This window comes from Platalea leucorodia, assembly GCF_965183815.1.
Source record: "Platalea leucorodia genome assembly, chromosome: 4".
Lineage (NCBI taxonomy): Eukaryota > Metazoa > Chordata > Aves > Pelecaniformes > Threskiornithidae > Platalea > Platalea leucorodia.
The window spans coordinates 19,414,753-19,430,162 of NC_138826.1; the positions used below are offsets into that span (position 1 = coordinate 19,414,753).

Consider the following 15,410-nt stretch of genomic DNA (forward strand, 5'->3'; position numbering starts at 1 on the left):
CTACCCAGCTCTTAACCACTGTATCATACTCTGCCCCACAGCAGCATAACAAATAACTCATTTTCACACTCTGGAAAGACGAGCACAAATCTGTAGCAATCAACCTACTATTTCAACTAGAGGAGAAGCTCTGTTGTTTTTCTGTCTTCAAGAAAAGCCCAAATATGCACCTCGTAAAGAAAAAGAGCAAGCAACTGTTTGCTGTCATCGTTTATACATACATTCACACTAAAAACCTAATGCTTTGTAAACACAATGACTTAAAAGTTACTGGCCAATTGTTCTTAAATACAACTTAGTTCTAAATATTTCTAAGTCTCTGGCCCAGAACAGTGGTTACACAAATTTCCTGGAACATATTCCTCTCCTGAAGGGTAAGACAACTTTTGATTTAAGATAATATGCATTCAATGTCATTTGGCACATTCAAACAAGTATCTTGAACATCTGGACATATAGGATTGGTAGAGTTCTGTTGTAATTCATACAAGCACAAGAAAAATCAGAAAACCAGCATTCACTGTATGAATGAATATACATATCCTTAAGCCTAAAATTATTTCATTCCACCAAAAACCATAGAGACATTATAGGCACTCCTGCCATGCTTTATACCTCAGGCTACCCCAGCATATTCTTAAGTTAGGAATGCATCCTGCGGTAGCACCTGGAGGTCAGCATCCAGGCTGCAGTATGGTAGCAATGCCATCCCTCATATTCATGGTAGAAGCTCTGATTTACTTTCACACTTTCCAGTGCTTTGTAACAGGAGCCACGAAATCAAGTTCATTTAGTAGTCAGAGATGAGGAAGCTCAAACAATACCAACCTTTTCAACATTCCTACATACCTAATTTGTATGCAAGTTAAATAAAAAAAGCATTGCAAGATGGACATTAGAAATGAAGCCACTCTCACCCTTTTATTACAAGCAACACATTTGACTGGTGCTAGTGCTTCTGGCTATCATACATGCTAAGAACTGATATACTATTTCCAAAGCAATAGAGAAAGAAAAAAGACAAAGAAAAAAATCTTCAACAGGGATTTCCACAAAAGGCAGAACTCATCACCCAACTGCGTTTCTGGAAGTAAGTACACTTTACGAACAGTTGGGTTTTGCAAGAAAAGAACGCATGCACAGAGAGGGAAAACTGTAAGCGTTACTAGAAAGAGTCAAAGCAGAGACCAAAATAGCTTCAAGCTCAAACTGTCACGGCTGCACATTCCCCAAGATGAAATACATTCCAAAGTATCAGAACTTCCCAGTGGAAGATGCTTCTTCCTCAAGAAGCCTGTGCTCTAGGAAAATTATTTGAAGATTAGATCCCAGAGCCATCAGACATGCGCAGAACTCACTAGTCTCTGCAACTAAAATATCCATTTTTTCTGGAATATTTTGTATTATTAGATGTAAAGAATCCAATAGCCCTAACCATGCATTTGATGCAGAATCTAAAATTCTTGGCACGGGATAAAAAGCTTGAGCTGACATAGAACTTCACTTCAAAAGATGTGAGCTGTAAGAAGGTAAAAATACAATTTAAAGTCAAATGTCTTGTCAAATGCTTAACATGCAGGGCATGTGCCAGAGGACAGAACAGTTGACAACTAAGATTCAAGACTATGTAAGACCTGTTTATGCAAAAAAAAAATTTTTTTTGGAAATGTCACATGTATGGTTTCAGTAGTTTAGGGAATGTTATTAAAAATTCTTTATTGCAGCATATCTGGTATTTATTAAAAGATACAGAACATTTCACAATCCCAAAATAGATCAAGAAAAATAAATCTCGGCTTTAATAGAAAGTAAGAATAGTTATCTCCTTATTAAGGCTGGAACTGCATCCTCTCATCTACTGCCAATAATAAACCTGTTAAGAGGCTAAAGGCTTGTTTTTCCTGAAAAACATTGTGACAATATATTTAAGAGCACTTTGATATGTGGAGGGACTTGTAGTTCCGGTATTTATTCCTACAGAATATAGATAAACCTATTAACCTACAGACAGGTAACAAGTAAACGGGGCTGGGAAAAAAAGTCTTTTGCTTATAAACTGCCTTTGTGCTTAAGAAGATAAAGCTATCCCAAACTGTAACTTCTTTACAAAAAAAAAAAAAAAACAAAAAAAAACCACAACAAAACCAAAAAAACACCAAAAACCGACACACACAACAAATAAACCCTGGCCTTTTAAACAAAAGAAAAATAATAAACCTGCCCAAGTCTTTACTGCCTGCACCTTTTTGATATTATGTGGAAAACATACAAAACTGAAGTTTCTTTCATCCTTCCTCAGAAGAGCCATGTAGGGCAGCTAGGGCATTCAGAGCTATTTTAAATATCTGTAAACAGTACTGGATTGCACTGTGTAACATATGCGTAATTGCCCATAGCTTCTTCTTCCACCATCTAAGCAAACTAACTTACAGAAAGGAAAACCAGCCGCATCGCAGCATTCCAAAAGCATTAGTTAACCCTAAGTAGGGTATGCTTGTGGGGATAAAGTATTTAACTGTGTACATAATGATTCAATTTTAGAAGACAAACTTGCGTCTACACTGCCCAAACTATAGAGCTTTGAAGGAATAAATATTGACCATAAAATTTAACATGCATCTTGCTGGGATAAGTTTTGATCTATCTAGGATCCAACAACAAAAGCTGAACTCCTGGAAACGAGTAATCAAAACCTTGGATTACAAGTATTGTGAAAGTCCTCACAGTCCTGAAAGTACCAATTATACAGATTAAGCACCACAGAGCTTACATGTTTTATGCATGCTCGAGGAGAAAGTGGCCTGATCGGCAACACTGAATTAACTTTCACTGTCTTAAGGATTGCCTCTATTTAAAGCAGATGTCAGGGCATACCAATACTCCAGTTACACAAAGTATGCACCCTGTGTATTACAGTTTCTTTTAACATGCTTTACTCTCCCAAAATTCTAAGCCTGATACTGAAACAGGTTTTATTCAGTCAGTCATGGTTTCTGTTGAGGAAACAATAGGGATTGCCGTATATTCTGCAAGTGGTTTTAAACCTTTCTCCCCTCTACACACACATGGCGACTCTGTGGAGCAGATGGGCCTCTAAAAACATCTATATGATTATTTTCACAATGTTGTACAGCTAACCAGAAATATCATCAGAAAGATTATTTCCCTTCATTTCAAGCAGAGTTGATCATCCAAGAATGGAAGCATTAATAGAATCACTTAGGAAGGCACCCATCTATGTCACTGTAATAAAACTAATAGAAAATTTATGTAAGGAGAATTTCTCCTAATGCATAAGGATTCCCTCCTATGTCATCATGTGTCGTCCCCCCCAGGTTAAGAGTTAAAATTGCTGAGCTATAACTGGTTACAAGGTGATTAAAAGCAAAGATGTGCTTATAGCAAGAGTAGATGTCACTGAAAAATTCTGTGCGTCATAAACTAGACATTTTCCCCAAACTAAGAATGCCAGATGCTATCAGGACAGACAGAACAGTACATTCTTTCCTAACTTACAGGCGATATAGAAAGAACCTATACTGAAGAAGGGAAAAATACTAATCTTCACATAGTCAAAAGAACAACCAAACAGACACTGAAGAGTTTCTAGGTCAACCTTCCAAAGTAATGCCATCCATCTTCAGTTGTTCATTTACCTTATTTTTTCCTCAATTGGATATTTAACAAGTTGCATCAAGTTTCATCTTTTGTTGTTTACAAAAAAGCATGAAGCAAGCCAGGGGCTTCTGGGCCCAATAAAGAAGAGCTGAGAGTGGCTGGACCATGTAACATGAACTGCAGGCATCACATATCAACTAGCAGTTACACTACTGCTCTGTTTCACAAAGCCAGAGTTAACAGATCCACAGAACTAAAAAGCTAGCTTCTTCTATTCCTGTTTAACACAGGGTGTGGGATTACATAAAAAGTTTTCAAAGTAACAGCATGTGCATTGGACCAATTTCAGAAGGATACCAGTCACAGCGAATAGAAGACATAACAGCATATAACAAAAGTTTCAATAGCTACACTTTTCTAGGTTTCCAATTTCGTATTGGAAATAGTGATTAAAAGCATCTGGAGTTCTGAAGTGCCACTGTTAATAGCTTATGTGACATAGTGACAGGGAAAAAAAAGGTTCTAGGATATCAATTTTCAAAGCTAATATAAGGTGCTCAAAAATATTACAAATTAAGCCTTTAACAACATTTACCATTAAGCAAGGAAACACAGCAAACATAGAAAGTAAATTACTGTCAAGCTCTAGCATTACCTATTTGGTGCTATTCAAGAACATGCAATGTAAACAATAATAAACAATAATACTCTATCACTTTAAGTTGTTAGTGAGATTCATGTGTGAAGTTTATTTGTGTGCTTATTTTACTAATGGTATCTAATGAGTTGATGGTTAGTGCCATAAAATATTCATGCTACTGTGAAAATGTGATGTTTATTCTATTTTAATGAGTGCTACATAGTCCCATGCATGGCATTGAATACAACTAGAAAGAATATATATTAAATTTCATACCCCTGTGTTTAATAGACTGAGAGCAGATATTGACGCAAGACTGCCAGAACTGTCATCCTAATGAGAAAAACAGAAGCAAAGCCTTAGTGAATAAATGAAGGAAAAAGACCATTACAGTACAGCAACATGCAAGCCAAAATGTAAATTCACATGTAGAGTATTTATACTCTATGTTTGAAGAAACATAAATGTGGCTGTTCTTCCTTCTTCTCCAGCCCTCAAAATATACAAAAACACATACAAATACCTCCCACTTGTGCAAGATGTGTATAGACATCTATTGGACTATTTTTCTGTTTTAATTGAAGTTTTGTATTTTCTAGAATCAGCACCTTTGCCCGAAGGGAGATTTTTTTCCACGGTACTTCTCAGGTGCATGACAAAAGCCGTTCCCTGATATACTGTCTCTCCCTAGTCCCTAGTCCACATCACCCATAAAAGTTACATTTATTTAAACATTAGCCTTGGAAGACACGTTGTTAAAAATGAAAGAACAAAACATTGTCTTAGGCTGACACAAGAAAACAGAAACTATTTGCTCTGAAAATGAATCTTGAAGACCTTGCCTTCATTCAGCTCATGTTAGATTGCATCTCACACCCAACGAGATCTTCACCTATAAGCTAGTTAGCTTTAAAGCTTAAAATGAATACTCGAGAATAGTACTTGTACTGTGGAGAAAGGGAAAAGAAACATAACTGGACTTGGATAAGCATTTGGTAAGAAACAAAATACTAGGGTAACTTTCACACAGAACTTTCACATTAAGTGTTTGGGTTTTTCTATTTAACATGAAAGGGTAGAAAATGTCATTAAATAGCACAGTGACTTAGAGTGGGCCTTTAAGTCCCCCACCTTCCCCCCTACCATGTTGTAATTAGTATTTCTAAATAGAAAGCTCAAAGTGGACTACACCTCAACCTCGCTGGTGAGCTGATGAATTTGTAAGGCTTTGAGAAACGGTCACTTAAATTAAAAGTAAGATTCTAAGCAGCAATTGAAACCCCTCACACCACTTTGCAGCGAGGCAATCAGGCAAAAGCACTCCCGACTACAGGAGACCCTGTACAACCACAGCCCTGCTGGTTTCCATTCAAAAGTCAAAGCTGATTTTCTAATGGAAGAGCCAAGCTTAAAGATGGGGGGGTGGAGACACAGGCATTGCTTTTAAGCATTGGATTACAGCACCTGAAAGAAGGAAAATAAGCTTTTTATCATGCCTTCAACATTATTTCTGAATGTAACTGCAGTGTTCTTGTACCATGCATACCCCAGACTAATAAAAAGCATTTTAAAGGCTTCCTTCTCCCTTGCCATACTATTCTTTCCTTTTACTACTGAAGTACCATGCCAACCTCAGAAGGACAAGGCTTATATTAAAAAAAAAAAAAACCAAACCCAAAAACAAACCACCAACCTACACACAAACCAAAAAAACCACACACACTTTAAAAAAATGTCCACAAAAGACAGCATCTTTACCACCTGAATCTTTTTGCTAAATCCTATTCTTTTGGAATTTGATCCAGAATGCCTAGAGGATGATTTTGCTATCGCAGCACCTCAAGCTCACCAGTGTAAGTCCGCTTAACCTGCAAAAGCTCACGTCTTAAGAGAAGAAAACACAATTATTTTTATCCATGTCATCCTTTGCTAAAAAAATTAAAAGGCCCAATAGAGAGGGAGGCATCCCATCAAAAAGAGGATTCAGAAGACCAAAAAAAAAAAAACAACTAGTGTCCCACCAAATCAAAGTAAAACAAGTTCTATCATTTTTATTACCCCAAGATTGTTTCTATACTCTTTGTTTCCCCCAAACCCAGCAACTTCCAAGGACAGAAATGAAGAAGATATGTACAATGCTTATGCTTTCTTTTTCAAGCTTTAAGAAGAGAAAGTTTGCTTCAATACTCTTCATAGTTGACCTTGAAGACTTAAAAACAAAAAAAAAACAAAAAAAACAAAAAACCCAAACAAACAAACAAAAAAAACCACAAAAAAAACCCAAAAACCAGCAGCAATCAGAAGAATTCACATCAGCAGAGTCAACACCTCTGCAGTATTTTCAAAATATTAGTCCCATGCTCACTGTGGAGTACTCCCCTGGAGATACATTTGTGCCACTGACCTAGCACTGACATCATGAGTTCTCCTTGACTCCTTTTCCTTGTCAAAGCCGCGGGGTAAGCCCTGGTACTAGAAGCTGAACTGTATGTATTTTATGTCTGTTATGCAAACAAAAGGAGAGACATTTGTCTCACTGAGGTCCTACCAGTTTCATTACCATTTCACTGACAAGATAATCATTGCAAAAGTCTAAAACACTGGGGAATGCCTTTGAAAGACTTCAACATGACACTTTGTTTTATCTCTAGCATAGCATTTTACTGACTACATGTGTGACTCTGGAAAGATGATGGACATTTCTTGAGAATCTGACTGCTACAAGTGTCTACAAAGAAAACCATCACAGCCTTCTCACCGCTCCTAGTAGACAAATTGTTATTCAGGTGTTACACGTTCCTTGCAAGACCCAATACCCCCATGTATTGTCTGTCCTGGTTTCAAGGCAGTTTGTTACCAACGTATTTCTACCTATATCTGCTAAACAGGCAGGTCTTGCCTTTGTCTTCTCTCCAGCAGTACTGCAAGACGAGCCAACGTGACCAACATAGATAACTATCTGCTTAAGAACCACTCCTATGAAAAACCATGTAGCACCATATTTACCTACTTCTTACAGATATTCAAATCCTTAGATTTGTTGACAAACATGCCATATACACTTTTTATGCATTAGGAGCTTCACGCATTGTTAAACTGAAACAACGAAGACTGGAGGGAAGAGTTAATATTGCAAGTTAGAAGGTCTGAGTCATATGAAAACTGATTCAAAATGCATCTGTTCCTCTGAAGAGAAACCTTTGACAACTCTTGTCCCTGGGAGACTATGGGAGTTGCGCTGATTCAGTGAATGCAATTTCTCCGTTAGATTTCAGACTGGAGATAACGACATCAGAAAAATATGCAAGCGAAGACACTGGTTTTTAGCCCTCAAGTACAGTATTTTCCTACTTTTTTTTTTTTTTTTTTTTTTTTAAGATTTCAGAGCCACCCAAAAATAATATTCTCAGAGATTAGTTGTAGGACAGTGACCCAGTCATCAAAATCAGAGTTAGTATTCAATGGACTGTCAGAAATTAATACCTTCCATTTTGTACACAAGGTGAGAGCTTTCGGAAAAGATGGCTTTACTTCACTTCTGAATAAGCAATCATTTCTAAATCACTGCAAGCTTTTCATGGTGTGTCAGACTTAAATAGAAAAGAAGCTTCCCTTCCCCTTATTTAAGGCTGTCACTGACAGTACTTTGTTAAAACTGCTGATAAAGTGAATTTGGTTTATGTTTTACTTTTCTTTATCTTGCAATGTGTATTTCCATATTTTGAGTTTACTTTAATTCAGGCATATTAGGAAAAAATCACCATGCTGCTTTAAACAAATTAATAAAAAGTATTCAAGACTGCTTTAATAAGAAGCAAGAGCTAAACTTAATGACTTGATATTCAGAATAATTTTGATCATAGATTAAAAGCTCTTTTCTCTAACCATAAGCACAAAAAATGAAATTGAGCTTGCATTTTTAAACAGAACTTGCACTTCAGTCAATACACACCAAAATGTTACACATCAGCCCACAAGTCAGCCTCTGCTTTAAATGCTTCTATATTAAAATATTTCAGCAGTCTAATTTAAAGCAGATTCCTGTACAGACTGAAAAGAATTTACCAGACTGATCATTAATGACCACATACTTCTTATAACAGCCAGTTTTATTAGCTGCAGTTCATGAAAAAAGGCACACTTCCTAAAACCATCAAACGCATTTGACATTTGCAGTCCTAAGGAGTTGCCATTTTCCCTTTTTAAAAAACAGTGAAGGAAGGAAGCCCAGAGGAGGGAGATGTCCAGCAAAAGAGTTGGCCTCAATCACATCCTGCTTGGGCAGCTCTAAATTCAAGGAGAGCCGAGCGTGCCAGCAGCTGCGAGCGGGGAGATGCAGCTGCAGCTGCCAAGAACTTCCAACCTCTGACCCAGTTCGAGCTAGAGCATCTCGCCCCAAGCACGCTGATGGCAGCACAGCTGCAGGGCACTCTGCCATCTCCTCAGCCAGGCAAGCCCTGCAGGTCGCTTTTCGACAAAAATATTTATCTTCTTCTACGTATGCTAAGAAACTTGCAAATAAACTATTTACAGTAATATTCATTAGACAGTCTCTGAAGGCAGAGCTGGCTAGTGTCATTGTCTGAAAAATGTCTGAAACAGCATCCCGAAGTAAGTTTCCAGATTTTCTTGGAAGTTATTCAAGATATTAGAATCACTACCTGACTTCTCTGCAGAGGCATATAGAGCAATGTCTAGTTGATAGACAGTGACTGGGAGCCATGAGCATTCATTTAAATGTAATTATCAATTTACAGCATCATCCTTAGCAAAACAAAGATAACAAAGCAGGCTTGCATCAGCCAGGATGGAAATAGGGCATGGGAGCTCTACCACCCTTTTGACTATAAATCTACAATGATGCATTTTTTTTCTTGTTTTACTACTAGGAAAGTCCTTTAAGCTTCATAGTATTGCCATAAAGCTTTGATATAAGTACTACCCTTACCGAAAAGACTTCCTCCTTCTATTAAGTTTTTCCTGTTGTGAGTTAATTTTTGCTGCAAGTGGGCTTCTTAAGATCTCATTTTTCATCTGAAGGATGCTGACTCATGATTGAGTTTCCTTAACCAAGGGTTTATTTGCACCCTCCCAAAGCTGGCCACTGGCATCAGTAAAGTCACAGAACTTTGTGTTCAACCATGCAGAATGCCATAGCTGTTCAGGAACAGCAAGATTTGTTGCTAATAATAAACTACCATAAACTCCCTCACAGGCAGCTTGCCTACAGCTTAAGCCCATTCTACCTACGTAGTCTTACACCTAGAAACTCATTTTACAAAAGCTGGTAAACAGTGAGTAGCCATTGTTCTCACCACAGATGGCTAACAAAATTGGGGGGGGAAGCAAGTTTTGTGTTTCAGATCACACTTGATCCCTTGACTTCAATTTAGAAAGTCAATGTGGAATTTTGTAGAGACACTCCATGCAGGATATGAAGTATTCTGCCAGGTTCACAGAACTACTTGTGAACAGAACATATTAAGCTTCAGTCATATTTCTATCAACTTCTTAAAGGCCTCATAACTGCATTCTTGCCTATATTCTTTTCACTCATCTCCTGTAATTTAGTCTAGGGACTTCAGTCAGCCATTCAAGAATGAAGATAATATTTTCCACTGATCTTCAATAACCAAGTGTGCCTATATTCATTCTAACCCAATGCCATCTTAGCAAATTTGAACATTTTTGAGAAAAGAAACCACTGGCTTTTCTTCAAAGGTGTATATGCACAGCGAGCTATACTGTAAGTTTTAAACACACATGCAAGACATTTGACACTCATTAAATATGGAGACATTAGGGTCATCTCTCAATTTAAGAATCAGATTTTCTCAGGTACTGTAGATCTAACTCTGTGCAGAGTATACTGTCAATCTGGATCCCCCTTTGATAACTGCATATCTTAGCTCATGATGCTAAAGACCATGCATGCTTTAGCTAAATTAGAAGCTAAAAATATTACCTAGTACTGACACATTACTCAAGATTATATAAATCCAATAGTGACCCTAATCTGGCAACCATTATAACACAAACCACATGACTAGTGGCTAGGACCAACTCAAGCATGTTTAAAGACAATACATTGTTTTAATATATTTGCTTCTCTGCCACTTCAGAAAAGTTAAAAAAATGGGAACACTACACTTTAAAAGAAAAACCGTCACTGAGGGACAACAGGATAAGAAAATAAGATTATTTCTGCAGATTATGAGTTGGTCTCCAGAACAAACATCTTCATTACTAGAAAACGGGAAGCAGATGACTGGTAGCACTGTGCACACTCTCCATTTCTTGGGATGGAAGAGACATCTGGATTTTTACCACAGGATTTTCATAGCACAAGGCCAACAGCATTCATCTGCAAGTAAACTAAGAAAGAACACTTGCCCTCTCTCACCCAAAAAAAGAAAGCATTTAAATAAGGAAAATTGCATTTGAAAATGTTGAAAAAGCACCTAGTTTACTTCAGAGTAAGTAACACTTGCTGCAATCTCATAATTTTCCTACAGCATTTCATTGTGTGACAAGTCCCATTACATTGAAGTCCTTCAAAAAGAACCTCTTGCTTTTCACTTTAGCTGCTCCCAAAAGGCCCTCTTCGCCATGAAGCTCTTTCTAGAAGATGGCTGAACACTGCTTCATTCACAGCCATTTGCACCTGCCAAACACATCAGCTTACATGGAATTTGAGAAAGGAGACAAAGAGAAAGCAGCTCTCAAGAGATTCAAGTTACTGTTTTCACCAAGACAGGGGACATTCACATTTCTTAGGTCAACAAAAAACTTTCAACTTCAGGATTGCATGTTAACATTAAGTTAATGATACATTACCAATCTTTAGAGACTATGCTGTTTGACTATTATTTTATCAAATTAAAGACAGATTCCACAGGAATGAGTATACGGAAGTGCAACTTGGTATCAGGGGAAGGAAATCAGAATGACCCTTCTGTAGTACCCCAGTAACTCCAAAACAAGTTCAACTTACAGTACAATTTTGAAACAAAAATACCTTGAGTGAAAGTCTAAATGAAACAAGATCACATGTTTCAGAATTCTAAGCAGTTTGTCACAAGTTACCCAGATAGTAAGTCTTCCAGGCAAGGACGACTATGGAAAGATGAGTTAGAATATCCAAGAATACTTTAAGAGGATAAATTTTACTAGATTAATATCTAGTTTGAAGACGAGCTGAATAGACAAGTATGACTACAGTTTTATTGCACGAACCAGGCAAAAGTAACTCATAACTGAACGTCATAAAGGAAGCCTAGCGTTATTTCACAATCACTTTACCATTAAACAAATTGTAGCATATCATGTTAAATAAGGCAAAATTTTACAGGAAGTATTAATAAAAGTTCTGATGTTTTGACCTAAACAGCTTAAACACTTTTTGAACATGTATCACCTTTTTATAAGCACTGAGATGTACTTAAGAATGTACTAGATAAACTCCTTCTTAGCAACTACTATTCTTTAGACAAAGCCCCAAAAGAGTCTTCCCAGAGAACTCTATGGTTGTATAGTAACGATGTGGAGGTAACAGCAGAGAACTGCAATACCTACGCATTATTTTTATAAGTTTTGTACCTAGAGTTGTGTGATGTTTACTCACCTGCTGAATAATTTTGGAATCTTTTGGAAGGTTTTCCCTGGGTGGGACTTTTCCAAACAACTTCCAACCAGGAGCGCTTTGGACAGCAGGTTTGAGTTCCTTTGTCCTTTTAGTGAAAAAGTTTCTGAAAAGAGAGGAGGGTTTTCTTTTTGTTTATTACAAGCATATAAATAAATTATATTTGTACCCACTTACATTTCTTTAAACCAAGTTCACCACTGTAGAGATTTACTGCTCAGCAAATGCAGTGTGCTACTTTAGCTTTCTCTTATACTTCAAAATAATTAAGTGGAGCAGCTTTCATTACAGGTGCTTTGATGCTAATATTTGTAGTTAACACTCAGTTCTACCTCTGAATTCTAAGCTACTTTATGCAATATCAGAGCTCTTTTAGTAATACTGGACACTTTCTTAAACATAAGTTAGCAGCATGCAACAGCTCTCAGACTTTTGTTTGGGGTTTGTTTTAGCATATCTTACGGAGCTATTTAGAGACTGAAAAGAAAACAGCTGGAAATCACTGTGTAACTTACAGATTTAAGAAAGAAATTGTGAACTATTGCTTCTACTAACATTTTCTGCAATCTTCACACCGTCAACTTTCATAACATGGACTAGAAAACCAGGGAACATGCACACAGCTTCAGTTTAGCAGATAACCTTTGCCAGTGCCTAAAGCAATTACACTCAAACAGGCAGATGACTGCATTGCTCTATTATTTCTTAGAAAGCCAACCATCACAAGATCATATTAGCAAGCATTTGTCTAGATACACCGCTGTACTATTTGACTCCAATCACAAGCTCCCAGAGAGCATGCTGTGTGTGCTTTGAAAATGAAGGAAGTGCATTTATTCTGAATATTGGAACGTTACTTTCCAGAAACTTATGAAAAACAGAGAGGGAATACAAGTTAAGTAGTCTGTAAGGTTACTTCTCAGGATGCTTTCAAGTTGACCTCTGAGCAAACAGAATTTGGAGCACTTTTATTGGAAAGTGTTTTTGTGCAGTGCTAACTAGCTAACCTTGTACTTTCACACTCTTCCTCTGGAAAGAGATCCCCAGATTTATTCTTGACTTAGAGCATTTGCTGTATTTTAAAATACATTTCCTTCTCAAATTGAATGCATTCACATTTGAGCACAGAAAACAGTCTCTTGGCTTTGCCCAGATAGAAGTAGCATGTTTCAACAACCGCAATCTGTCCGAAAAGTGCAGTTGCTCTTACAGTCCAGTGCTGTCAGGGTCTCTGACCATGCAGCATAGTTTTACTATTAGGAACTGTTAGTGTTTGTAAGACAATGTATAGCTTTCAAATACAAACTATCTTTTCAGTTCCCAGAATGTTTTTTTGTTATTTGGGAAACAAGTAAATGCCTGTCACAAAAATCCCTTCTGTGCAAGTCTGCATGAATGGACTCTACAGATACTTGTGTGTAGTTGAAGATCTAGCCACCAGAAAAGAGGAAGCTGGAGAGCAGAAATAGATGCTGATAAAGTGTGCAAGGCTCCCAAGAACTGGTAAGCTCAAGACTAGCGGTCCTGTGGAATCCAGGAGAACAGGAAAACTCAGAACACCAAGACTCTGCTCAGTCTGTCCGAGGCCACCAGCACACGCTACCATCAACAATAGCTTGTTTAAAAAAAAAAAAAAGAGAAAGGAAAAAGACTGCATTCAAGAAAGCAGCAGCTGCTATAGGCAGGCAGAGTATGGGATGACATATACACCTGATGAAAGAGAGAGCGCCTTAAGAGTTTTTTCTGAACGCCCATGTGGAAGCCGTTGGTGCATCAGTACACCCCTCCACTTCGGTGGAGGTCTCCCAGCTGTTGTTCCAACCCAGCAAGTGAGTAAGCATGTTTGGAAATAATTGCTTGCACCATATGAATAGTTAGCTGCCATTAATGGAATCAAGCTGTTGCTATTAATAATAGCTTAATTAATACACGGTGTTCTAGTAACATTGGTTGTGATTCATGCATCCCGCAACTCTGTCCCCATCAGGGAAACTTCCAAAATCTTAGTCCATCCCTGTGGAAGCAAAGTAAACACCCAGAACACCAAACTAGCGGCTTCTGACATGTGACCTGGAAGGGCGGGCTGATGAAAGAGCCAAACCATGGTACCAACATCTTTAAAAGACACTGCCCTCAGTCAATCCCAGGACTGCATACCATTAGTGAAATGAACAGGTCCATCCATAAAAGAAAAAAGACGCAAGAAGTGTGCTTATATAAACAGCAAAGGCTTATTTCACAAGTACAGGACACCTTTTACAGTGCTTTATATTGTCTTCAAGAGGGAAGGAAGAGTGTTCAAAGAATCATCAAGAAAACAAGACAAAGTATTCTAAAGACCAACATGTCACTAAACACTACACTACAGCCTTGCCCTCAAATCTGCAACTACTGCAGCAGCTATATTTGAAACTTAATTGGAGAAGATTTTTTCTTCCCCAAAAGCAGGTATGCAGGAAGATACATTCTGAAGTACCGTTCTTGAAATACGAAATAGCTCATGCATCCTGACTTCATGGACAGCAATAACCATCCGGTCTCTGCACATACTACGGAATACCACCAGGATTACCTGGCAGTTCAGCTCCATTGCTTCTAGCACTTGTGGAAGCTGAAGAGATGTACGCCTTTAAAATTGATGGCAATCTGTCACTGTATCAAAGCTCTTTTATGATTAACCAGGAAGCTGGCAGATTTAAAAAGGAAAAACGTGTAAACACACAGAAGGTTTTAATTAATATTTATGTACAAAAGACTTCAGGCATGCTCATGGCTCTTACAAGATTTTTAATTTTTTTTTTTTAAACAAATATAACATTAAAACAAACTGTCCAGAACATGGCACCCACCATAATGAATCTTGATGCTTTTTTTAAATATTCTTTGGTGTACTGAATTAAGCAAAGGCTTGTTTTGCTTTTTATGAATGCACAAGTGAAAATATACAATTTTACTTTTATTGAGTAAATATTCATTGAAGTCTGTTTCTTGTGAAGGCAAAAAGCTGGTAAAACTTTATATCATGTCAGAATAACCCTCACATAGGAATTTTAATCCAAGAGAAATTAATGGGAGGTTTAGAAATAAACTTTGCTGAAGATAGAAGAACACTTTTAATACATTGTTTTGGCAGCTAACAGTATCACATCTGATGTGTTGTTGACAACAGTAAAGCCTTACAAAAGCCCTGTTAAGGAACAGCATCTGTGAATGCTTACAAGTTGCATTCACTGAATTGCAGGAAGTGTACCAGATTTGATATATTTGCTGCTGCTTAGAATATTCATGAGTTTCACTGATCCCAGGAAAAGTCATCCATTGAAATGGACTGAAAAGTCAATAGCATTTTGGTACAGAATCTCAAAATCCATTTGAAAACTTAAAAAAAATTCCTTATAAAGAAGCCTACACTTTAGAACTGAATAATGCTTTCTGTTGAAAGGACCTGTGGGATACAAGTATTAAGTTAGTTCATTGAATTAAGTTCTGGTTTACAAAAGCCCAGTGGAA

The 15,410-nt window shown here is 37.4% G+C and overlaps 1 protein-coding gene across 2 annotated transcripts in view; it reads right to left on the reverse strand.

Moving 5' to 3' along the window:
* TBC1D12 (TBC1 domain family member 12) overlaps positions 1-15,410 on the reverse strand; it is a gene marked incomplete at its 5' end in the record, with an annotated part of 48,378 nt that overhangs the window by 17,505 nt on the left and 15,463 nt on the right. The window contains 2 exons of one of the 2 annotated variants that reach the window (XM_082310698.1): positions 4,535-4,591; positions 11,883-12,006. In XM_082310698.1, coding sequence (XP_082166824.1) covers positions 4,535-4,591; positions 11,883-12,006 — 181 coding nt within the window. The remainder of the gene's footprint in view (positions 1-4,534; positions 4,592-11,882; positions 12,007-15,410) is intronic. The other variant, XM_082310699.1, reaches the window with a different exon arrangement.